The sequence below is a fragment of the Pseudorasbora parva genome, chromosome 1, assembly GCF_024679245.1.
Source record: "Pseudorasbora parva isolate DD20220531a chromosome 1, ASM2467924v1, whole genome shotgun sequence".
Taxonomy (NCBI): Eukaryota; Metazoa; Chordata; class Actinopteri; order Cypriniformes; family Gobionidae; genus Pseudorasbora; species Pseudorasbora parva.
The window spans coordinates 3,486,660-3,511,648 of record NC_090172.1 but is presented as its reverse complement, the minus strand read 5'-3'; the positions used below and the strand labels follow the sequence as shown (position 1 = coordinate 3,511,648).

Sequence of the window (24,989 nt, the reverse complement as noted above, 5' to 3'; positions counted from 1 at the left end):
GAATTAAAGTGTCGGTTTACTGCGTGTCGATTTCCACCGACACGCAGTAAATATAACTAGTGTAATGTGGTATTTGATGTATATCTCACAATCAATACAACGAAATTATAGAAACAAAATATAATTGTTAAAACAAAACTGCTAGTTAGAATTCGACATTTTAAACATCTCGCTGCTTTTCGGCGTCACGCGACATAGCTACAAATCGGGGCTTTTATTTTGAAAAATGTACCGGAAGTGCTCACAGCGTTTCCGTCGACTCCATCTAAGCGATAGCAAAAATCGCCAGGAGTGCTATCCTAGGGGTAATATCCGCCTACCTGTCAGCGGATCTCTCGATCACGCACTGGATTTAATCGGTGGATCACCGGGAGGAATTAAAACATTAAATTTGAAGATTAATCGGGACTCTGGAGACGTGTGTGTGGAAGTTACGGTGGCCAATTAAAGCCATCCATCGATATCGCTAGCTTAGCGCTGTTATCCAGAGGGAACGGTACAGAAGGGAAGCTGCTGAACCGCTGTAATGAATATTATAATAAACAGTGATGAGCAAACGGAATCCATAATCGATCAACTCGACGGTTGGGCTGCTTCTCGTTGTTTACGTTCCATTTAACGTTAACCGCTTAGCTACATTCTGCGGGCTTGACAGGTATTGTTTTTAATTGTATTTACTAACTAGCACGGCCATGAAATCCTTACTTTAGTTGTTTTTAAATAAACTGGCGGTCCGTCGGCATATAAACAGTTTTTTGCACATTGCTTTGGCTTTTAGTGGCGCGAGAGTTATCGCGAGGTCATGCGAGCCGCTGCTGAGCAGCTGTCAATCACAATTGCTCGTTAAAGCGGCTTGCTACAGTGTTTTAAGCTACCACAATACTTTCTGCAGCGTTTCACAACAGAGACGGTCGACTTGCTGTCGCTTGGAGAGTCTCGTAGTAGTAGGTGGAGGGAAGAAGGCGGATCGATCGGCCAAACCCGCAATGCCCGGTCCGGTGAGCAGCAAAGCACGGGTGTATGCTGATGCCAACACTGTGAAGAGCAAGGAATACTGGGACTATGAAGCACATGTGCCTAGCTGGAGGTACGGAGATGTCTGCAGTAATGCCATCATTGGCCAAGTTAGGGATGCACGATATATCTGCTAACATATCGGCCGATATATGTTCATTCTTAAAGGGATAGTTCACCCAAAAATGAAAATTATGTAATTTACTTAACCTCGTGTTGTTCCCAACGCGTACAAAAGAAGATGTTGATAAACTGACAGCTGATAATTTTTTTTTTTTAAACTATTAAATTCAATGAGTCTGTATACCAACATTTTTCAAAATAGTTTAACTGAAAATAGAAACTTGTACAGGTTTGGAACAGCATGAGGGTGAGTAAATTACAAAATGTTCCTTTTTAGGTGAGCTATGCCTTTATCGTTATCGGCCCAATAAGAACATTTGGCCCATATATTAAAGCTGATAAATAATGGATTATTTCCTTTAGCTAAGACGCTTCAGATGCGCATTGTTCGCCATCTCTACTTACAGCCACTAATTATTTAATATGATTGATAACTGATATGATTATAAATCTCTATTTTTGGTAGTTTACAAAACAACCAAGTTAAATTTGAAATAAGAACTTAAATATAAAATAAACATTTTTATTCGGGATGCACGATGTATCGCGCAACATATCGGTATCGGTCGATTATAATACTTTTTAATGTTACCAGCCCGATAAGAAAATATGTCCAATTATATTAAAGCTGATAAATAATATAATATATCCTTCAGCTGAGACACTTCAGATGTGCACTGTTCACCATGATGGGTTTGAATTGTTTGAAATATGATTGAAATCACTTCAAAAAAATAAAATACAGTTGCAAGCGCAAGTCTGTCATATAGGCTGTATAAAATTATAATAAGAACATCATAATTATGTGCTTGAGACATGGATTTTAATGGTGAGACTTTTGTTTTTGTAAGCAGGCTCTCAGAAATTATATAAAAATTTGGATTTAGATGTATGTTATCGGCTTTCAAATTTAAAGAATTATCGGTATCTGCAAAAGTTCATATTTGTGCATCCCTAGAAAAAAGTACGGTGGTTTTACTGTTGCATGCGGTATTCAAAAATATTACCATAGCCTGGGCTGTCATATTTAGTGGGCCCCCTTTCTACTTGTCCAGGCAGTTCTCCTTCCCTATTGCCTTCAAGTCATTTAGACTTTTATTCATTCCCAGGATATGAATTATTGATATCAACAACTCAATTTTCACTGGTTAAAATGCTAATTCTATAATTGATTTCTTACTAGTTAAAATTTCAGTTTCTTATATAGAAATACATTTCTTACAAGTAAAGATAGATTTTTTTTATATCAATAATTACTCTGTTACTAGTAAAAATATAAATTCCTGATAACAGGAATTCAATTGTCACTAGTTTACATTTTAATTATTAATATATTTATAAAATATATTAATATTCTTTCAGATATCTAGCATGTCTTTCTTACGTGACAATCAAATTATTGATTTAAAAAAATTTAAAATTTAACTAGCAGGAATTGTATTTCTATGTGAAAATACAATTAGAGAAGATTTATAGATTATAGACTAGTTGATATTTAATTCTTCATGGCAAGAGTTGTATTTTTGTGAGTGATAATGTCATTGTTGACATTTTTACTAGTGGAAATGCAATTCCTGATATCAAAAATGAGCATTTTAACTAGAGAAAATTTAATTGTTGATCTCATGAAGTAATTTCCTGGGAATGATTAAAAGCCAAAAGTGCTTGCCATATTCTCCCTATATGTCCAAAGCACCATGGTTGTACTATGTCAAAAAAACATGGTAATTCCATGTCGACGACAACCTGATTGTGGTACGTCAGATAGTCATGGTTTTATCACAGTACTTGGTCAAATACTTGTTTTTCATGTTTGGATAAGTCATTTTGCACAGTTTTATTTTTTTCTTGCCTTCTCTGATTCAGCAATCAAGATGACTACCAGCTCGTACGGAAGCTTGGAAGAGGCAAATACAGTGAAGTGTTTGAGGCCATCAACATCAACAGCAATGACAGAGTAGTTGTTAAAATACTGAAGGTAAGAGCGCCTGGTTTCTCACTAAGTAAATGTCTAAGAATTAGGGTTGGGTACCATTCACATTTTAACCGGTACCCTTTTCCGGTACTTAAGAGATATGATATATACTTAGTATACTTAATATATACTTAAAAAAATATGACGATATGTATCGTTGATGGAAACTATATGATTCGCGATATAGAGTTGTTTTATCCAAGGCTCAACTTGCTGTAGTAGGCTTATTTATAAGGTATAATTCACCCAAACACAAATTAACAAATGTAGGCTACCACAAATGTAAACTGTCATCATGTACTTACTCACCATCGTTGTTGTTTTTCATTTAACTTCCAAACACAAATGAAGATATTCTTCATGAAACCTGAGGGATTTATGTCCCTCCATTTTTAATGTCCATTTCTCTCAAACTTAAAAAATGCAAAGAATGTCATAAAGGCATGTAAAAATAACAAATCTAATCCAAACATTCTTAAGTTTTCTGAAGAGACACAATGGCTTTGTGATGATTATATATTTAACACGACGCACATACTGTAGTAAACACGTTCAAGTGGTTGCGTGACGCGCGAAAACAACATGAGAGAGTAAATGCAGATTTAAAGTTCTTGGATGAGCTAAACGTTTACAGTTTGAGAGCGGTCATTTTGACGAGCTTCCTTGCGATTAGAGCTGTGATGGATTGCATTGATCATCTAAAGTGCACGCGCTGGCGGAACGGTGCTCCTCAGTAAGAGCGCAAACATTATTTAAAGCGACGCTCCTCAAAGTAAGTGCTTAAAATTTCGGGATACATATTGTATCGTGAGTTCCGTATCAAGATACATATCGAATCGTGACACGACTGTATCGTTACACCCCTAGTAATTTATAGAAATGTTCTTGACATTATGCCAGAGCTGCCTTGGTCTGCCATTTCCTGTGATGTTTGTTCACTGTAATATTTACCGGTAAATAGGCTATAGCTACTTTATTAATTGAATTTATAAAAACAGCCCAATTATTACTTTTTCTTTTTAATTAAATGTCTTTGTAAAGATTTCCCACAACATCTGTTGTGTATTGTCTGGTAATTAAATGAAGACATAAAACATTAATTTATCTTTTAATTTAATGAAACTTCTTTTTTTGTCAAACAAAGCTGCATAACTGAGCTTTATACTGTTTAAATTAAAACATGGAAGAACAATTGTGATTTATTACTTAGAAAATAAAGTTTTGATAGTTTGTAATTATTACATTAGTGTATTACTAATATTTCAGGTCTTTTATTGTTTTAATACTGATGATTTTGGCGTACAGCTCATGAAAACCCAAAATTCCTATCTCAAAAATTTAGCATATTTCATCCGACCAATAAAAGAAAAGTGTTTTAATACAAAAAAAGTCAACCTTCAAATAATGATGTTCAGTTCTGCACTCAGTACTTGGTGGGGAATCCTTTTGCAGAAATGACTGCTTCAGTGCGGCGTGGCATGGAGGCGATCAGCCTGTGGCACTGCTGAGGTGTTCTGGAGGCCCAGGATGCTTCGATAGCGGCCTTAAGCTCATCCAGAGGGTTGGCTCTCGCGTCTCTCAACTTTCTCTTCACAATATCCCACAGATTCTCTATGGGGTTCAGGTCAGGAGAGTTGGCAGGCCAATTGAGCACAGTAATACCATGGTCAGTAAACCATTTCCCAGTGGTTTTGGCACTGTGAGCAGGTGCCAGGTCGTGCTGAAAAACCAAGTCTTCATCTCCATAAAGCTTTTCAGCAGATGGAAGCATGAAGTGCTCCAAAATCTCCTGATAGCGAGCTGCATTGACCCTGCCCTTGATAAAACACAGTGGACCAACACCAGCAGCTGACATGGCACCCCAGACCATCACTGACTGTGGGGACTTGACACTGGACTTCAGGCATTTGGGCATTTCCTTCTCCCGTCTTCCTCCAGACTCTGGCACCTTGATATCCGAATGATATGCAAAATTTGCTTTCACCTGAAAAAAGTACTTTGGACCACTGAGCAACAGTCCAGTGCTGCTTCTCTGTAGCCCAAAAGTGTCTTGACCTGGGGAATGCGGCACCTGTAGCCCATTTCCTGCACACGCCTGTGCACAGCGGCTCTGGATGTTTCTACTCCAGACTCAGTCCACTGCTTCCGCAGGTCCCCCAAGGTCTGGAATCGGTCCTTCTCCACAATCTTCCTCAGGGTCCGCTCACCTCTTCTCGTTGTGCAGCGTTTTTTGCCACACTCTTTCCTTCCCACAGACTTCCCACTGAGGTGCCTTGATACAGCACTCTGGGAACAGCCTATTCGTGCAGAAATGTCTTTCTGTGTCTTCCCCTCTCGCTTGAGGGTGTCAATGATGGCCTTCTGGACAGCAGTCAGGTCGGCAGTCTTACCCATGATTGCGGTTTTGAGTAATGAACCAGGCTGGGAGTTTTTAAAAGCCTCAGGAATCTTTTGCAGGTGTTTAGAGTTAATTAGTTGATTCAGATGATTAGGTTAATAGCTCGTTTAGAGAACCGCTTCATGATATGCTAATTTTTTGAGATAGGAATTTTGGGTTTAATGAGCTGTATGCCAAAATCATCAGTATTAAAACAATAAAAGACCTGAAATATTTCAGTTGGTGTGCAATGAATCTAAAATATATGAAAGTTAAATTTTTATCTTACATTATGGAAAATAATGAATTTTTTGAGAAGGACCTGTAAATTTCTCAAGTTAAACCACACTTTTATTTTAACGAGTTGCCGTGAAGAGCTTTGAGTTTCTTTGTGTTTATGACATGATGGTAGTTTTTCTCGAATTAAACGGTGAAATGCTGATGAAGTGAATCTCAGAGCGGAGATGACGGACATGCGTTTATGTCCTTGTATTAGGGATGTGCATTTCAAGCAAAAATAATATTCGATGATCGCTGGGAATTATTCGAATATTATTCGAAAATCGCACCCCTCCCCCGCATGCACGCAAACTGGCATAGGTATATCGTTAAATAAAAGCCTTTGGTCAATTAAACGCCGGATAGTGGCGTGGTCAGCACAAACAAATAAAGGCCGGGGGAAAATGTGTGTATAATCTCCTAAATGCCTTTCATTTAATGGGCACTCAAGTTCATCGTGTAGGCTACAGTATGGTTGTGCCGTGAAGGCTGACCAACATCACGCAATCATCCTGATGCCACGCGCCCGTTCTTGCGAGTGCGACACATACTAATTCTATATAGTCTCTTCTATAGTTAACCTAAAAACTTTGTAGGGATGGCTCTGTAAATTAAATTGAGAATATAACTGATGCATTTATGCCATTTTAAATAGGTTAAACGATGAGAGATGAGATCTGTGAAAATACCGTGTCAGGCAGGCTACACAAATATTGATCTTCTCGTCTTTTTTATACGTCTTAAACACTATTCGCACGGGATTAGTATTATCTAGGGACCTCTGTGATTTAGAAATTACTCCCCCACATCTGAGTTTTGCGTGGCGCGCATGGGATAAGCCTGTGATTTTACTCGAATTTACTGACTTATTACCCGGATATGATGTCAAGACTTCGTTATAGATATAGCTGTATGAAATCATTAAACAGGCATCGATTTCGTTTTGATTATTTTATAGTAATAAATAAACATAATTTCGTTTTTTATTTATTACGCAAAACTCAGATGTGGGGAATTAGCCTAATTTCAGAGGTCCCTAGATAATACTAACCCCGTGCGAATAGTGCTATAGCCTCTGCATTTAACTTAAAAAATATTTTATTTTGTACACAGAACAAACAAAATAGAATAGGCTTCAAAATAAACTATGTTGATGAAATATTGTAAATTGGTCATGAACTATAGGCTACAGAACGACCGTTAATAAAAATAGGCAAAATCAAAAATGAATAGGCCCTATCTCCGAGAAAAGTGCGTGCAACCTATTGGAAGCACGGGTGAGTAATTAGTTTGGTCAGAAAAATAACTAAATTATAGTTAAAAAAATTAGTTAAAAAAATTATGTAAAGCGACATAAAGTGCATAAACTCTTCTTAAGTGGAAGGAAGCTTTTTTCCCTCACGTGATAGCCTTTAGAAAGCGCGGAGTCATTAATTGGGTTAAAAAAATAACGAAATTATATATATTTTTTAATAGAAAATAATATTTATGTAAAGAAATATATTAAATTAAAAAGTGCTTAAAAGTACACTACTCTTAATGGAAGGAAGCTTTTTCTCTCACGTGCAACCTAAAGCACTGAGTAGGCTAATTAGTTGGGTTAGTAAAATAACGAAATTACAGTTTAAGGATAAAAAATATTTATGTAAAGAGATATAGTAAAATAAAAAGTGTTTAAAAGTGCACAACTATTCTCAAGTGGAAGGAACCTTTTTCCCTCATGCGCAATATAGAAAGCGCAGATGCATCATTAGTTGGGTTGGAAAAATAACGAGATCAGTTTTTTTAAAGTAGACAATAATATTTATGTAAAGAGATGGCCTATATTAAAATAAAAAGTGCTTAAAAATAGGCTATACAACTCTTAAGTGGAAGAAGGCTTTTTTCCCCTCAAGTGCAACCAGGCTGTAGAAAGCTGAGTCTGGTTCGGCTAAAATAACCTCACGTGCAACCTATATAAAAAATTAAGCGAGGAATAAGCATTTTACATTTTTCTCAATGCTTGTTACCGATTAGGCTACAGTAATTCTGACCGAAATTGCTTTGTCGACTTTCTAGCTTGGGTGATATGTTTGCATGTTTCGAAAAAAAGAAAGAAAGAAAAAATCAATGATAGATATCTGTCCACTGGAACGTTATCGCTTTTATTCGCTATTAATTTAAAACGGTTTAAAGGCTACATATATGAAGAAAGAGAGGGAGAGAGACCAATGGTGACTGTTTAATTCATTATATAGTTAACAATTAATTCACTGTAATGTGGATAAACGCGTTGTCCATGAATCTGTCGTCAGTGCCATTTTTTCAACTATCCCTAACTGACTGTGCAGCTCCCTTACGGTCATCAAAAAGTTTCTCCAGTCTGACAGTGATCGTCTTTCTAGACGGGACAGTAAACTCGGGTTCTACAAACTCCATCAGACTTCTAAAACCCTCTCCTTCTACAAAGCTGATCGGAAGCATATCTTTAACGATCATCTTCGTGATGAGGGCCGTTGTTTGCTCTGCCCGTCTAGCATCCGACTTGGTTGATCGGATCATAAAACTAGCCACTGATTCCTGCTGACCTGTGGATGGACCGGATTTTGCTCTCAGATGACTGTGCATTGTAGTGGTTGACCTATGATAAGCAAGCATCGCATGGCAGAGTTTGCACTGCACTTCTTTTTCATTAATTTTATTATAAGAACTCCACACAGAACTCTTATTCGACATCGTGACTCTACGTAGTGTGCATGATGATGTATTATTTTTTTGTTGTGTGAAAACTGATTGACAGCTTTTACGTGCGGTTTTGACAGCGCGCGCCACCCGCTGGTTACATTAACACGTCACCACCGCATCAGCGCAGCAAACCTGGATTTTTTTTTAGACGACAATCGCACAGCCTATTCGATATTCTATAGTTAAATCAACTAATCGAATATTCGAAAATCGTGACTCATCCCTACCTTGTATGAGATGGAAACACACGATTGTCACGCACAATTCTGTGTATGTGTGAGGTAAATAAAATGCGGGTCCGCTCCATTCATTCACACCAACACATAGTATACGCACCCGTAAGACCTCCGTTCATCTTCAGACACAGATGAAGATATTAGTGTTGAAATCCGATGGCTCAGAAAGGCCTTCATTGACACCAATGTCATTTCCTCTCTCAAGACCCATAAAGGCACTAAAGACGTCGTTACAAAGCCCATCTCACTACAGCGGCTCTACAATCATTTATGAAGACACGAGAATAGTTTCTATGTGCAAAAAACCCCCCCCTAAATAACGACTTGTATAGTGATGGGCCAATTTCAAAACAAAGATTCGAACCGTTATGAATCAGTGAATCAATTCATGATTCGGATCGCCAATGTCACCTGATTTCAGCAGTTTGGCGGTTTTGACAGGCGAGCCGAATCATGAATCGATATGCTGATTCATAACGGTTCGAACCTTTATTTTGAAATCGAAAGTAAATTAGGCTACGTAGAATGTCCTGTCTCCCAATATCAAAGCTGCTTTATATCATGATGGGCTGTGTAGTTGTAATCACCTCTTAGCTCTGCTCTCTCTTTAATAGAGATATTTAAGAGAGAGAACTTTAATTATGGTAGCATTTATTTTTTTGCATTTAATAAGACAAAGAAAAGTTATTTATTCAATTTCTATGATTAATTTGTGGAAAGGAGTTGAATTTGGAGGTTACACAGCTCATAATTCATGTACAGCAAGGTCTGAAGAGACTTGTGTGAAATCATAGAAAACAGAAGACAGTCAGTTCGTGGCTGAGCCTTTTACAGTGCTTGTATATTGTCTTTCAATGCATTTGAAATGCCTGCCCCCCCCCGAATTTCGTCTCAAATTTGTAACTGCAAAGGCATTCTGTGCGAATCGCTTTTATGAAACCCAAACCACTTCCATAAAATTGATGTTGGAGGGTAAAGCAATTTCACTTTCGTTTCCCTCGCCCAGCTCTGCACACTGACTGGTTGTTGTCAAGTTCTGCTGTGTGATAAACTGGTGGACTTATGCATATTAGAGTAAAAATGTCCAGAGATTATCATCGTTATTGACATATATCTCGATATGATAAAATGTTGAATACATAAAATTTCTATGGATGGACAATAATGATGAAAGAATATTAAGAATATCTCAGTTTGTTTTATAGAGGAGCAAAAGTCTTAAGGGTTTGGGACAAAACACATTTTAATAATGTTATTTTGGGTGTGATCTAACTCTTAAATTAGTTTGTTTTTTACCTTTGCAGCCTGTTAAGAAGAAGAAGATTAAGCGTGAGATCAAAATTCTGGAGAACTTACGAGGAGGAACCAACATCATTCGTCTAGTAGACACAGTCAAGGACCCTGTGGTAAATCTTGCTCTTTTCCTTTTTCTAGACACTGTTTTTGTATAAACGTAATATATATTTAATTTTATATATATATAAAATATCAGCAGGAAAATAAATTTTCCTAATAAATTAGGAAAATTTAAAATATCAGCAGGAAAATCAGCCCACATGGAAATTGTCTTTTTATCTATAGAAGCAGATTTTGTTATATTCGCAAAAGCATTTTATTAACACTGGTTGCTGCTCGTGTGGTGGTCAAACGAAAAAAAAAAAATTATTTCAATGAAATGAATGTACTATATTTTATTGTGATAATGGTTTATTGAATATTTTGTATGTTTAGAGGATTTTATGGTTCTAAATTATATTTATGGAATAGTTATGATCAATGTATTGACCTGTTAACTACTTTTTGTAGCCTGGTTCTAGTTCAAAGTCTGAAGTGTAAAAATATTGGATCTGCCATAACCAATCGCTAACATTGGTCGTGACATATGGTTGTAAAAAACAACCATCCCCCACTGGAATGAGCAGAGGAGTGTGTGAAGATGTCTGTCGATGATAGCTGCAGGTTATGTTCGTTGAGTTTAAAAATGAGAGGAACAATTGTTAATTCCGGACTGAATGGCTTCGCTTGCATCTGTCTCCGCCGCCATTACTGAACTAATCAAACATCAACGGCATCGTTCTCAGAAACTCCCACTGTACGCTGATTGGACCGGTTAAAATTTGACTCGAGAAAACCAGAGAATATACCGCAATCCCAATACTGAAGGAAAATGACAATTGAGTGGAAGAATGTAGGAGGGTGGAGCCAGGCTATACTTTTTGAGCACCTGAAAATGTAATTGAAATAAGTTTAATCTCTTTTTAAAGATGAGAATTTAGATTTTTTGCGACATAAATAAAAGTTTATTATTATGAAAAATGCACAAATATGCTAGTTATTTTAAAGGGGTCATCTAATGCCATTTTTGTACAAGTTAATATGATTCTTTAGTGTCTAAATGAGAGAGACTTCTGCAGATTTTCCGTATCATAACAACAAGGAAAGAGTCTGAAATGAGAAGGGGGAAAAAACGCTGCCTGCCTAAACGCTGTCAAGCGCCCATAGCGAGGCGTTTTCAACAGAGCGCCTAGCGTTTTTTTCCCTGATTTCCACTAGACCCCTGAAGGTGTGCTGTGGTATCTGGTACCAAGATGTTAGCAGCAGATCCTTCCTGTAAGTCCTGTAAGTTGTGAGGTGGGGCCTTCATGGGTCCACGTGATGTAAAAGCAAATGTGATTCCTCAGACCAGGCCACCTTCTTCCATTGCTCCGTGGTCCAGTTCTGATGCTCACGTGGCACTGTTGGTGCTTTCGGCGGGGTCAGGGGTCAGCATGGGCACCCTGACTGGTCAGCGGCTATGCCGCCCCATACGCAACAAACTGAGCTGCTCTGTGTATTCTGACAGCTTTCTATCAGAACCAGCATTAACTTCTGGAGCAGTTTGAGCTCCAGTAGCTCGTCTGATTGATCGGACCACACGGGCCAGCCTTCGCTCCCCACGTGCATCAATGAGCCTTGGCCGCCCATGACCCTGTGGCCGGTTCTCCACTGTTCTTTCCTTGGAGCATTTTTCCTGCTTCTAACACATCAACTTTGAGAACAAAATGTTAATTTGCTGCTTAATATTGTTGTTGGCATCCTTCTGTCTCTAGAGACAATGGAGTCTGCACCTGAGTATTTACTTAGTTGTGGAGCAGCAGCGCCGGCTGTGGCTGAATAAGCCGATGCGTGAGCTGCAGCTCCTGCCGCACTTGCTGCAAGTATAGTCCGTGGTGGGTACTATGGGGGGAGCAGTGGTAGGCTTGGTTCTTTCCTGTTTGCGGCTCTTCCTTTCCTTGCGCTGGATCTCTCCCTTCTCCTCAGCCTGCTTGACGCCAGTTATAAGATTTGCACGCCAGCTAGAGTGGTCAGAAGTTGCTGTTTCGAGATCTGCTGGGTTGATGTTGCATGACTTCAGATCCCTCTTACAGACATGTATGCTTAATATATCCCACCCACTAACAGGAGCCGTGATGAAGAGATAATCAGTGTTATTCACTTCACCAGTCGTAATGTTATGCCTGATTGGTGTATTGTGTTCACTGAAAATTCCAAATAGAAAATGTACACTTCATATTCCCAGATGATACTTTTATTTAACTGAAAAAAACATTGTGAAATGTTGGACCACTTCATGCACTCAACAAGTGCCGAGTGTATAGTCCGTCATTAGGGACACAACTGATGTATGATAATTAAATCCCTTCCAGAATTGACTGTCAAATTATATTTGTTTTCCAGCCCCCACTACTTCCAAATTAGGGTTGATTTCATGTCAAAACGGTTCAGGCAGAGTCAACTTTTGATGTATGGGTTCCATCTTAAATTTGTATTGATTGTTATTTTCTATCCTGTTATAAGTGTTTTTTCCTACCTCTTTGTTTTTTGGTATTCCACAGTCTAGAACGCCAGCCCTTGTGTTTGAGTACATCAATAACACGGATTTCAAGGTACCACTTTTAATTACTTACTTACTTAACTATAAAACTTGTTAAATGAGGATTGTTGTGCCGCAGCTGGGCCGATTTGACCTAAAATAGTTGCTTAAAGGTTTTAAGTTAATATTGCAAGAATTTAACAACACAGATAATTAAAAAATCTTGACTTGTAGTCCAGAAAATAAGGTATTAGCTTTTCATCAACAAGGGTTTTAGGAAACCCTGGTTTAAAATCTGGAACTTTAAATGTCTCATATGATGTTGTTCTGATTTGTAGGATCTCTATCAGAGACTAACAGACTTTGATATCCGGTTTTACCTGTATGAACTTCTCAAGGTGAGCACGCCGAAATAAGATTACTTAGAGCTGCACGATTCTGGAAAAATTGAGAATCACGATTCCTTTTGTTTACAATTGATTCTCCCATGATGCTGAAAAAAAAAAAAAAAAAAAACATTAGACAACTAAACAAAATAACACATAATTTAATAGAGCTTCTGACAAAATATTAATTGCTTCAGGCTATTTAAAAAAATTAATTCATGTTTCATTCATAAAGAGTTGTTTCATTATTGGATGAATCAGCATTTGTGAATGAATCTCTTGAGTCTTGAATGAATGATTCAATGACAAACACTTAAACAGTCTCTTGTCCTCCTGGGGTAATAAGAAATGACTGGTATTAATACATACAAGTGTCAAAACACTTCTAAATTTGCTCTATTTGGATATCAATGTTCATACCCAAACTATAAAGTTTTATCCCAGTACACATTTGTCTCCTGTGATTTAATTGTTTGTAACACATAGATAATGAGAAATGTGTGGTTGAACAGACTGTGAAGCTGCTTATCTGTACATTTCCATGGCAGCTGCTTTCTCTCCGGATCAGCGGCAGCGCGAACGCAGAATTCAATGTTGCAGTGCGATGGTTGTACTTTAAAAGGGTAACCAAAGTCCCTAAAGTGTTTCGTTTAAAGCCTGTTTCATGTCATATGTGTCAGCGGAGTGTGAGCAGCACGCTTTCGCTTCCCATTTCAATGACAAAGAGCATTCACATCGGAAGCCTGATGACCGACTCTCTCTCATTAATAGCACTTTTCCACTGCATGGTACTGCTTAGTACGGCTCGGTACAGTAGGGCGAGGCTTCGCTCGCTTCGCTTTTCCACTGCATGGTACGGCTCGGTTTGGTTTTCCACTGCAGTTAGCACCGCTTTAAAGTGGGTGGGATTACACAATGATCGTTGGTTTTGTGCCGCCTCTACTTCTTGGCATGTGCATGTTTTTAACTGCAAAAATAATATTTTTGTTTTAAAGAAGGCTGATGGCAGCAAAACAAAATACTGCTAAAAACGAGAGTAGGTACAAGTACAACAAAGCGCAGCTGACGACACCACTTGATTTGCTCGATGGTGCACAAGGTTCTCAATTGCTATATCACTGTCACAAAGCATATCATAGTAGTGATGATTCTCCTGAACAATCAGTGATCTGCAGTGTTTACACGTCACTTTTTAGTATTGGTACGGCACGCTATTTAAGCAAACCGTACCGAGCCATACCGAACCGCACCATACAATGGAAAAGCAGCAAAAAGCGAGCTGTGGATGCAGTCCATGGAGTGGAAACTCGTCAAAGCGAGCTGTACCGAACTGCACCATGTACTGAAAAATCACCAAAAAGTGAGCCGTACTGAACCGCACCATGTATTGGAAAAGCGCCAAAAAGTGAGCCGTACTGAACCGCACCATGTATTGGAAAAGCACCAAAAAGTGAGCCGTACTGAACCGCACCATGCAGTGGAAAAGCACCAAAAAGTGAGCCGTACTGAACCGCACCATGCAGTGGAAAAGCACCAAAAAGTGAGCCGTACTGAACCGCACCATGTATTGGAAAAGCACCAAAAAGTGAGCCGTACTGAACCGCACCATGTATTGGAAAAGCACCAAAAAGTGAGCCGTACTGAACCGCACCATGCAGTGGAAAAGCACCAAAAAGTGAGCCGTACTGAACCGCACCATGCAGTGGAAAAGCACCAAAAAGTGAGCCGTACTGAACCGCACCATGCAGTGGAAAAGCACCAAAAAGTGAGCCGTACTGAACCGCACCATGCAGTGGAAAAGCACCAAAAAGTGAGCCATACTGAACCGCACCATGTACTGAAAAATCACAAAAAAGTGAGTTGTACCGAACCGCACCATGCAGTGGAAAAGCACCAAAAAGTGAGCCATACTGAACCGCACCATGTACTGAAAAATCACAAAAAAGTGAGTTGTACTGAACCGCACCATGCAGTGGAAAAGCACCAAAAAGTGAGCCGTACTGAACCGCACCATGCAGTGGAAAAGCACCAAAAAGTGAGCCATACTGAACCGCACCATGCAGTGGAAAATCACCAAAAAGTGAGCCATACTGAACCGCACCATGTACTGAAAAATCACAAAAAAGTGAGTTGTACTGAACCGCACCATGCAGTGGAAAAGCACCAAAAAGTGAGCCGTACTGAACCGCACCATGTATTGGAAAAGCACCAAAAAGTGAGCCGTACTGAACCGCACCATGCAGTGGAAAAGCACCAAAATGTGAGCCGTACTGAACCGCACCATGCAGTGGAAAAGCACCAAAAAGTGAGCCGTACTGAACCGCACCATGTATTGGAAAAGCACCAAAAAGTGAGCCATACTGAACCGCACCATGTATTGGAAAAGCACCAAAAAGTGAGCCGTACTGAACCGCACCATGCAGTGGAAAAGGACCAAAAAGTGAGCCGTACTGAACCGCACCATGTATTGGAAAAGCACCAAAAAGTGAGCCGTACTGAACCGCACCATGCAGTGGAAAAGCACCAAAAAGTGAGCCGTACTGAACCGCACCATGTATTGGAAAAGCACCAAAAAGTGAGCCATACTGAACCGCACCATGTATTGGAAAAGCACCAAAAAGTGAGCCATACTGAACCGCACCATGCAGTGGAAAAGGACCAAAAAGTGAGCCGTACTGAACCGCACCATGTATTGGAAAAGCACCAAAAAGTGAGCCGTACTGAACCGCACCATGCAGTGGAAAAGCACCAAAAAGTGAGCCGTACTGAACCGCACCATGCAGTGGAAAAGCACCAAAAAGTGAGCCGTACTGAACCGCACCATGTATTGGAAAAGCACCATCGTGCTCCGCTGATGCTAGTGATGTGAAACACCCATGGTAATAGAAATAGCGTAATCGTTGTCATTTAGTAATAAAACCGCGATCTTTTAACGATTAATCTTGCAGCTCTAAGATTGCTCTTTCATGTGTTTTCAGCAGGAGAGTGTGTTAAATGTGTATGCATGTGTTTCTTTGTAGGCACTGGACTACTCTCATAGCATGGGCATCATGCATCGGGACGTCAAACCCCACAATGTCATGATAGACCACCAAATGAGAAAGGTGAAGTCCGTTACCGGTAGGGGTGTGACGAGATCTTGCGAGACTAAAATGTGACGAGATTTCTCGTCGAGGTGAAAAGCTCATATCGTGTCATATTCTCATGACGGAGTGTGAGGGAGAAGTTAGGATAGAATATGCCCTGGCACACTGCAAAAAATGCTTTTCTTACTTAGTATTTATTAATTTTTTCTAGTCAAAATATCTAAAAATTCTTACATTAAGAAACATTTACTAGACAAGCAAAAAAAAGGCTTGTTTTGGGAAAAAATAACTCAAAATTAAGAGAGTTTTTGCTTAATAAACTAAATAATCTAATAAGCCAATGGGGCAAGCAAAATACTCATTTTCTGTTTGAATTAAGATTATTTTGCTTACCCCATTGGCAGATTATTTGGCTTTTTTTAAAGGTATAGTTCACTTTAAAATGAAAATTGTCATCCTTTTCTCACCTTCAAGTTGTTTCCAACCTGTATGAATTTCTTTCTTCAGCTGAACACAAGGGAAGATATTTTGAAGAATGTCAGTAAAGAAACAGTTAACTGGAGCCATTGACTTCCATAGTATTTCTTTTTTCCTCAACCCATTGGCCTTTTTTGCAGTGCAATCCTACAGGAGAGAAGCCAGTAGGTTAAGTTTTTGGCAAAGCCTTGACTGTGGTTGAGTATTGTTGTCTCTTACTGCATATGATAATTCATACTAAGAAAGTAGAACTGAAATTACATTCATTACAAGTTGGGGAGTTAAAAAATGTCAAATGCACCTGCAAACATATTTTCTAGTCATGTATTTCATCATTGAGGATTTCTTAAAAATACGATGTGCAAATCTCGTCGCGTGAACCCAATCTCATGTCGTCACACCCCTAATTACCAGCACTGTGGATTTACTTTTGTTCCTTGTGATCAATCTTGGTGACCTGATGTAAGTTTGTGTTTTTCTTTTCTTTTTTTGTAGTTGCGGCTTATAGATTGGGGTCTTGCTGAGTTCTACCACCCTGCACAGGAATACAACGTCAGGGTCGCCTCAAGATCATATAAGGGACCAGAGCTACTGGTTGACTATCAGGTATGTTGTGTTAAATCAAAGACTACGCACTCATATCACTATGAGTGGGAGAAAATGGTACACACACAATACGGCATAGGTAAGCTTATTCCCACATTGCAGTTAAATCTCAAATGATTTGCAGATGTATGACTACAGTCTGGACATGTGGAGCTTGGGCTGTATGTTAGCTAGTATGATCTTCCAGAAAGAGCCCTTTTTCCATGGTCAAGACAACTATGACCAGGTACGACTTGTGATTCGTTTACGAAAACTACTGCAATATGTACGCCTAAAATATATGCAATGTGCTAACAGAGGAATCTTTGCTGCAGTTGGTCCGAATCGCGAAGGTTCTGGGAACAGAAGAGCTTTTCAGCTACCTGAACAAGTATCACATCGAGCTGGACACGCGCTTTAAAGATCTGCTTGGCCAGTGAGTGTGCTTTTCACATTGTCCACGTTCTTACCTGTTAGTGATGCACTTTATTTTGTTATGATCTGTAATCAGTCGAATGGCTGATGTTATAGATATACTATGTTTCGCTTGCTTTAGAAAAAAAACCTGTTTACACTAAAGCTCCAATCTAGATTTTGATTAAGTGAGCTACACATAACAGTTAAGTTTTGTTCATTGCATCACCTAAATAACCGCTTGGAGTAAAAGATCTTAGTTCATTAAAATGAAGATCGGTCCACAGAGCTGACATGATTATATGTTGTAGCTTATCCATGTTGTGTGCTAGTTTTGCTAAGTGATTAACCCCTCCATGCATTTATTCGGCTGAATATTTTCAGCAGGGCTGTTCGATTATGGCAAAAATCATAAGCATGATTATTTTGGTCGATATTAAAATCACGATTATTGGTGGGTGATTATGATCAAAGTCTAAGTCCCCTACTAAATTTCATAATTATCAATACTTCAGCAAAAACTAATACTAGGTTAATTAATGTAAGTAAAAAGTCCCCAAAACATCTCCAGAAGACAAGTAATAAAATAAGAACAAAGACATTAATTATAAACACTACCAACAAAAATACAAATTAAGTAAACAGAGCTTCAGGTTTTTCAAGAAGATGATATTCAGATAATAGCGTACAACAGACACTGAATAATGAAATGTAAAATATCACTGCTTGATACATTAAATATAGACTTATCCTTATTAAAACTACAGAAGTTATTTGTTCAAGAGCAGTGAGTGATTTTGTGTTCTCTTGTTAGATTAACAGTGAGTACAGCAGTCAAGAGTGAATGCACGGATCCAATAAACTGATACACATGCGCTCTTTCTCAGTGTTTACATTCACTTAAGACATAAAGCACTGTGTTTATGAGGATGCTTAGCAGAACGGCATCTCGGCGTGTGTGTGTGTATGTGGGCTATCTGACCGTTTAGGTGTGTATCTGAAGCCCTCAGTATTCTTCTGCTCCGTCCCGTGTCTCTTTCGTGGCTTAAAAACACTATCAAGCACATTGACTCTGGACTGCATTTACATCTCTCTCTTATTCAGGTGATGTGTATGTTAAGTTTTAATTAGGGAAGAACGAAAGCACCCCGCTCTGAAAGAAAGGAAAGTGTGATGGACTGAATGCGGCAGCGGGACAATAATCAATTTGCCTCAATCTTGTTTTCATAATAGCTGGAAGACGAAATCGAAACTGATTAATCGTACAGCCCTGATTTTCAGTTTCAATTGCCAATGGCAGATTGATATACACACTGCTGTATATTTTCTATATTGAGTTTTAATCACTAGAATGTTTCTACATCTTTAGGCAGACGCGCAAGCGCTGGGAGAACTTTGTTCAGCCAGAGAATCAGCACTTGGTGAGCCCCGAAGCTCTGGATTTGCTGGATAAACTCCTGCGTTACGATCATCAACAGAGATTGACTGCCCAAGAGGCCATGGAGCATCCCTACTTTTGTGAGCCAACTTTCCTTCTTTACTTTGATTTTATAAATTTCTCAAGTTATTCATTTTATATATATACAGTCTTGTTCAAAATAATAGCAGTACAATGTGACTAACCAGAATAATCAAGGTTTTTAGTATATTTTTTATTGCTACGTGGCAAACAAGTTACCAGTAGGTTCAGTAGATTGTCAGAAAACAAACGAGACCCAGCATTCATGATATGCACGCTCTTAAGGCTGTGCAATTGGGCAATTAGTTGAAAGGGGTGTGTTCAAAAAAATAGCAGTGTCTACCTTTGACTGTACAAACTCAAAACTATTTTGTAAAAACATTTTTTTTTTCTGGGATTTAGCAATCCTGTGAATCACTAAACTAATATTTAGTTGTATGACCACAGTTTTTTAAAACTGCTTGACATCTGTGTGGCATGGAGTCAACCAACTTGTGGCACCTCTCAGCTGTTATTCCACTCCATGATTCTTTAACAACATTCCACAATTCATTCACATTTCTTGGTTTTGCTTCAGAAACAGCATTTTTGATATCACCCCACAAGTTCTCAATTGGATTAAGGTCTGGAGATTGGGCTGGCCACTCCATAACATTAATTTTGTTGGTTTGGAACCAAGACTTTGCCCGTTTACTAGTGTGTTTTGGGTCATTGTCTTGTTGAAACAACCGTTTCAAGGGCATGTCCTCTTCAGCATAGGGCAACATGACCTCTTCAAGTATTTTAACATATGCAAACTGATCCATGATCCCTGGTATGCGATAAATAGGCCCAACACCATAGTAGGAGAAACATGCCCATATCATGATGCTTGCACCTCCATGCTTCACTGTCTTCACTGTGTACTGTGGCTTGAATTCAGAGTTTGGGGGTCGTCTCACAAACTGCCTGTGGCCCTTGGACCCAAAAAGAACAATTTTACTCTCATCAGTCCACAAAATGTTCCTCCATTTCTCTTTAGGCCAGTTGATGTGTTCTTTGGCAAATTGTAACCTCTTCTGCACATGCCTTTTTTTTTAACAGAGGGACTTTGCGGGGGATTCTTGAAAATAGATTAGCTTCACACAGACGTCTTCTAACTGTCACAGTACTTACAGGTAACTCCAGACTGTCTTTGATCATCCTGGAGGTGATCATTGGCTGAGCCTTTGCCATTCTGGTTATTCTTCTATCCATTTTGATGGTTGTCTTCCGTTTTCTTCCACGTCTCTCTGGTTTTGCTCTCCATTTTAAGGCATTGGAGATCATTTTAGCTGAACAGCCTATCATTTTTTGCACCTCTTTATAGGTTTTCCCCTCTCTAATCAACTTTTTAATCAAAGTACGCTGTTCTTCTGAACAATGTCTTGAACGACCCATTTTCCTCAGCTTTCAAATGCATGTTCAACAAGTGTTGGCTTCATCCTTAAATAGGGGCCACCTGATTCACACCTGTTTCTTCACAAAATTGATGACCTCAGTGATTGAATGCCACACTGCTATTTTTTTGAACACACCCCTTTCAACTAACTAAGGCCGACTTAAATCTGCATATTTGTGATATTCACCCCAGGGCGTGATTTAATTTTATACGGTCATTTTTAAAAATCGTATTAAATGGTATGCTTCATCTTTCATGTTAAATTCTTACATTTGATTAATAAATTCAGTGATAATAATAAAAACACTATAGGCTGTTACCAATCAAATAAAATAATTTAAACTGCAAAAAATACAGCTGCAATAAATAATGTTATAAGATTGATGTTCTAAATAAAACATGCAATCATACTTTTAAACATAACCGCCAATAGGGGGCAGCAAGTGATCGTCTTCATGAGCGAGTCATTGAGTCGTTTATTCAAATGATTCATTCAAAACACTGAATCATTCATTAACAAAACACAGAGTGTTGCTTTCCTCTGGAACTATTTTCGTCGGTGAAATCAAGGGTGAAATGGAACAAAAAAGGTTGTTTGGATCTAAAATAGTACTTTAATATGAATTAGGCTACTTGTTTATTGAACTAGGCTACATCATTCATGCTACACAATTCACGATTGCAAAGTCGACTTGTGTTTTTAACAATATCATAAATCATAAATATCAACAACTACAAAATACTCAGTTTTACCCCAGGATGTTTCTTCTGTGAGTTTATATTGCTGCTCAATGGTTTTGATTTTTCCACGAATGTCTCTCACAAAGAGACAGGCAGCGCGAGCCTCAACGTGACTTGTTAACGTACCAGAGACAGAGATGCACTCATCAATCGCTGTTTACATTGATTCAGAATTTTTGATGTTTTTATTATATTCATTCTCATGTTTCTGGTTATTTTTATATTTTATTTGTCCCATTTGTGCCAGACAATGAATGTAAAGCCCTTGGCTTAGGCTACAGATAGCCCTGTATTCTCCTGTGACCAATGGTTTGTCTGTATGTGTATTCAGAGGCAGAGCAACGGCCTTTCAATATAATAATAAATAACTACGTTAATAAACTTAAACTCATATATATTCAATAAACTCATTACCGAACAATATATGTTGCACATTGTCCACAGCCTATGATTTACACTGTTGGCACCGACATTTGGCATTGGCACGAGTGACCAAAGGCTTGGCTATAGCATGAATATTGACTCTGTTGAGCTCCTGACAAACAGTTTAGGTGGAAACAGGAGCGTCAAGGTGCCTGTCCTTGTCACAGATGAGCCAACAAGACACACATAAGTTTCCCATTATGTTGCAATATTTTATGTACAGCTGTGATGGAATGTAAAATCAGTGCCACCGGGCGTGACACCTCCAACACTATATGGCCAGTGTTTCAGTATCATTGTCCAACCCCTGTATATAATCACCTGTATTTGTATCGCTAGTCTCATAAAGATGTTGACGTTCCTCTGCAGATCCTGTGCTCAAGGGACAGCCTCTGTCAAACTCAGAAGGCGCTCTGGCAATAAGCAGCTCGACCACAACATGATGGGCTAAAAGCAGGTAAGAACGATGTAACATCCAGTTAGGGGTGTGCGATATTGACAAATTATATCTTGATATTGTCAATTTGTTAATTATCGAATGCGATAATTAGACAATATTTTGCTGAGTGTTATTGTGATGGTACCTTAGCAGGTTTAGGACTGCCGTGGACCGAGACTCCTAGAGTTTTAGATAATCTTCATATTCCGTGTGGAGGTCCGTTCAGTTCACAGCAGTGACACAAATCATCTTTTGGGAATTGTTTTTGCCATTTTTTAAAAACTAAATTAAATGTATGCATCATCACTTGTCATTCTTACATTTAAACAACAAATTAAATTAGAATAATAAGACACAATAGGGCTGTTACCAATTAATTTTTGAATTTAATTGAAACATCAATTTGAGGTTTTAAACATAAAACGTTGAATTTTGATATTTGAAATGTTTTTAAAAATGAAAAGATACTTTAAATGTGAAATTAAAACCACTACTAGGCAAGCCACTGTTAATGAGTGAGTCATTGAGATTCAAACGGCTGATTCATTCAGGAATGAGTCTTAATGAGTGAGTCATTGGATCATTCACTCAAACGATTCGTTCATTCAGTAACACTGCCGTGCGTCCCTCAGAGACTCAAACCAGTCGTTGCTTTGTTTGGGAGTATTTTTGTTGGCGAAATAGATAAAAAACAGACAAATATTTTGTCTAAAATGAAAATTAAGTCACTCCATATTAACTTGTTTATTGAACTTCATATTAATTAACTAACTTAAACGGAGCCATAGAAAAAGAGAGTTGCGACACACTTTGATCTCGCTGTCACGTGGTTCATATAGCTCTCAATAGTTCCCCCCTTTCAATCTGTTTGAATAGGATTAAACATGATAGACAGCAGTTTCACTATATTAGCAACAATTTCTGGTAAATATTAACGCACTATGTGCGTCGAATTCGACTAGGCTTCACAGTAGCATTTTATTCAGGGGAGAGTGTTTTCTTGAGTGATCTGGTTGTTTTATTTCATGTTAGTGCATGATTTTACATCATTGAGCGAACCAATCACAGTTTATTCTGTTGAAAATAATGACCAATCACATGTTTCATTTACTGGGAAAGAGAATTCTCTCAGTACTGATCAAAACAAGTTTTTTTTTAACAAAAATAGATATTTTAATGGTATAATTGTGATTTAATAATCTATAAAATAAATTATTCAAAAGAGAAAAAAAAGGCAAATGAGCCAATAAGTGTTCCTCTTCCGCCAACTACTGGTTATAGTGGTAATTTCATTAATCATTTTAATGTTGTTAATGTCCTTATTTTATGATAGTCACATAAGCATACACAACAGGTGAATATACATGAATGATGATAAAGCCCAATAATTGAGCACAATAAAGAAGTTTTAAATAGTGTTTAAAAAAAACAGGGCAACCAAATTTAATTTAATTTTTAATTTTTATTTTCAGGTGCTAGATACGTTAGTCCTTGAATGGGCTGACTTCATAGAAACATAGTATTCGACAGAAAGATCTCAGAGAGACTAAAACTGTTGAAATATGACCAATATATAATCTTGATATAGTAGCCGTTTATGTTATCTAACTGCAGTTAGAGTCTAACGATTTATTATATAACAATATTAACTAGAATGCTCTTCATAAAATACCACTTCTATCAATATTTCTGAGAGGTCAACTAATGCCATAAATCTCTAAATATGCAGTAATTTCATTAGTTTTGCCAGCGAGTGTGCTTGAGATACACTGACATGAATGGGGTTCAATGCTGGAACTATTGAAGCATTCCTCAGTTCCTGTGGAAGTCTATGGGAGTGTCGCAACTCTATTTTTCAACGGCTCTGTCTTAAATATAAAAGACATACAGAGGTATTTTAGCCACTTATCTTGCATAGATAAGCATTTTAATAGAGTAAACCACAGTGAACGTGTGCACTAGTCTAACCTACTACACCACATCACGTTGTGTGTGTGTGTGTGTGTGTGTGTGTGTGTGCTCTCTCTCTGTTTTTGTAAAGTGAGGGACTGTTAGAATAAATATCGTTAAATCCACAACGACGATCTATATCGCACACCCCTTCATCCAGTACACTATTTTTGACTGATCTAAAATGTTTTTTTTAAACATCATTCATTAATTTAGCATCTCTCTTCTAGGAAAACCTTTTTACCTCAACATGTCGTGCAGAGACATGCTGCCTTTCAGGTGTGAAGCTTCAGTTTACTGGAGCAAGAAGTTATTAAGCAACACAAGACTTGTACAGAATGAACACAATGGGCTGTAGTCCTTCTCCTACATTCACTTTGTATTAGTGCTGCTTGCCATCGTTATATAGGTACCAAACTGGTGTTTTTTTCCCCCTTTTTGAGTTGGACATCTCCATTTCATTTTTGAAACAACACTGAATTAAGCTATAATGTAATGGGAGGGAAAGAATGCCTGCTCTTTCCCCATGATTCTCAGGCTGTAGATGATTGATGGAGGCTCCTGATCCTGGTTGCATTATGTACTGGAAGATTGTGTTGTTCAATGACTTGCCCTGCTGATATGAGCTCAGATTATAAACTATAGTATTGTCAGGTATGGAGGCTTTACTGCAATTTATTGAAAATAAGATATATTAAATGAAACTGTTTTTAATCAGTCTGACATGTTGTTGTTTTTTACCCATGATTTTAACAGTATGTTTGAGTCATTACTTCAAAGTAAGGTGCACTTTTCTGGTTTCCACGGGTCTTACGCCGCATTCACACGGGGCGTAGGCGTTAACGCTTGACGGAGGGCGTGGCTGAAGCTGGGTGATGACGCGATCGTCATAGTGACAACAGCCAATCACATTAACTTGCCGCTTGGACCAAAACACAACACAAAAAAGCGCCTTTTTATGACAGCTAGTCTGTGAGATGAAACGGATGCCGATTTGGTTGTATGTGTGAGTGCGATTGCCCGTGTAG

At 38.4% G+C, this 24,989-nt stretch overlaps 1 protein-coding gene across 2 annotated transcripts; it reads left to right on the top strand.

The window, feature by feature from the left end:
- Positions 1–243: 243 nt before the first annotated feature.
- csnk2a2a (casein kinase 2, alpha prime polypeptide a) lies at positions 244–24,675 on the top strand. 2 transcript variants are annotated; one of them, XM_067452827.1, is made up of 13 exons: positions 244–655; positions 893–1,087; positions 3,004–3,115; positions 10,033–10,134; positions 12,604–12,654; positions 12,920–12,979; positions 15,988–16,071; positions 17,026–17,136; positions 17,261–17,362; positions 17,451–17,551; positions 18,899–19,047; positions 21,942–22,029; positions 24,192–24,675. In XM_067452827.1, the coding sequence occupies exons 2-12, from the start codon at positions 987–989 to the stop codon at positions 22,013–22,015; spliced, it is 1,047 nt and encodes a 348-aa protein (XP_067308928.1). In that variant the 5' UTR covers positions 244–655; positions 893–986; the 3' UTR covers positions 22,016–22,029; positions 24,192–24,675. The 2 variants fall into 2 exon arrangements, with proteins under 2 accessions (XP_067308928.1, XP_067308853.1); XM_067452752.1 differs by having other exon boundaries at positions 244–1,087.
- The last annotated feature ends 314 nt before the right edge of the window (positions 24,676–24,989 follow it).

Coding starts and splice junctions, on each gene's coding strand:
- csnk2a2a (XM_067452827.1), top strand. CDS start 987: ATGCCCGGTCCGGTGAGCAGCAAAGCACGGGTGTATGCTGATGCCAAC. Junction 1,088..3,003: donor GCACATGTGCCTAGCTGGAG/GTACGGAGATGT, acceptor TCTCTGATTCAG/CAATCAAGATGACTACCAGC. Junction 16,072..17,025: donor TAGACCACCAAATGAGAAAG/GTGAAGTCCGTT, acceptor CTTTTTTTGTAG/TTGCGGCTTATAGATTGGGG.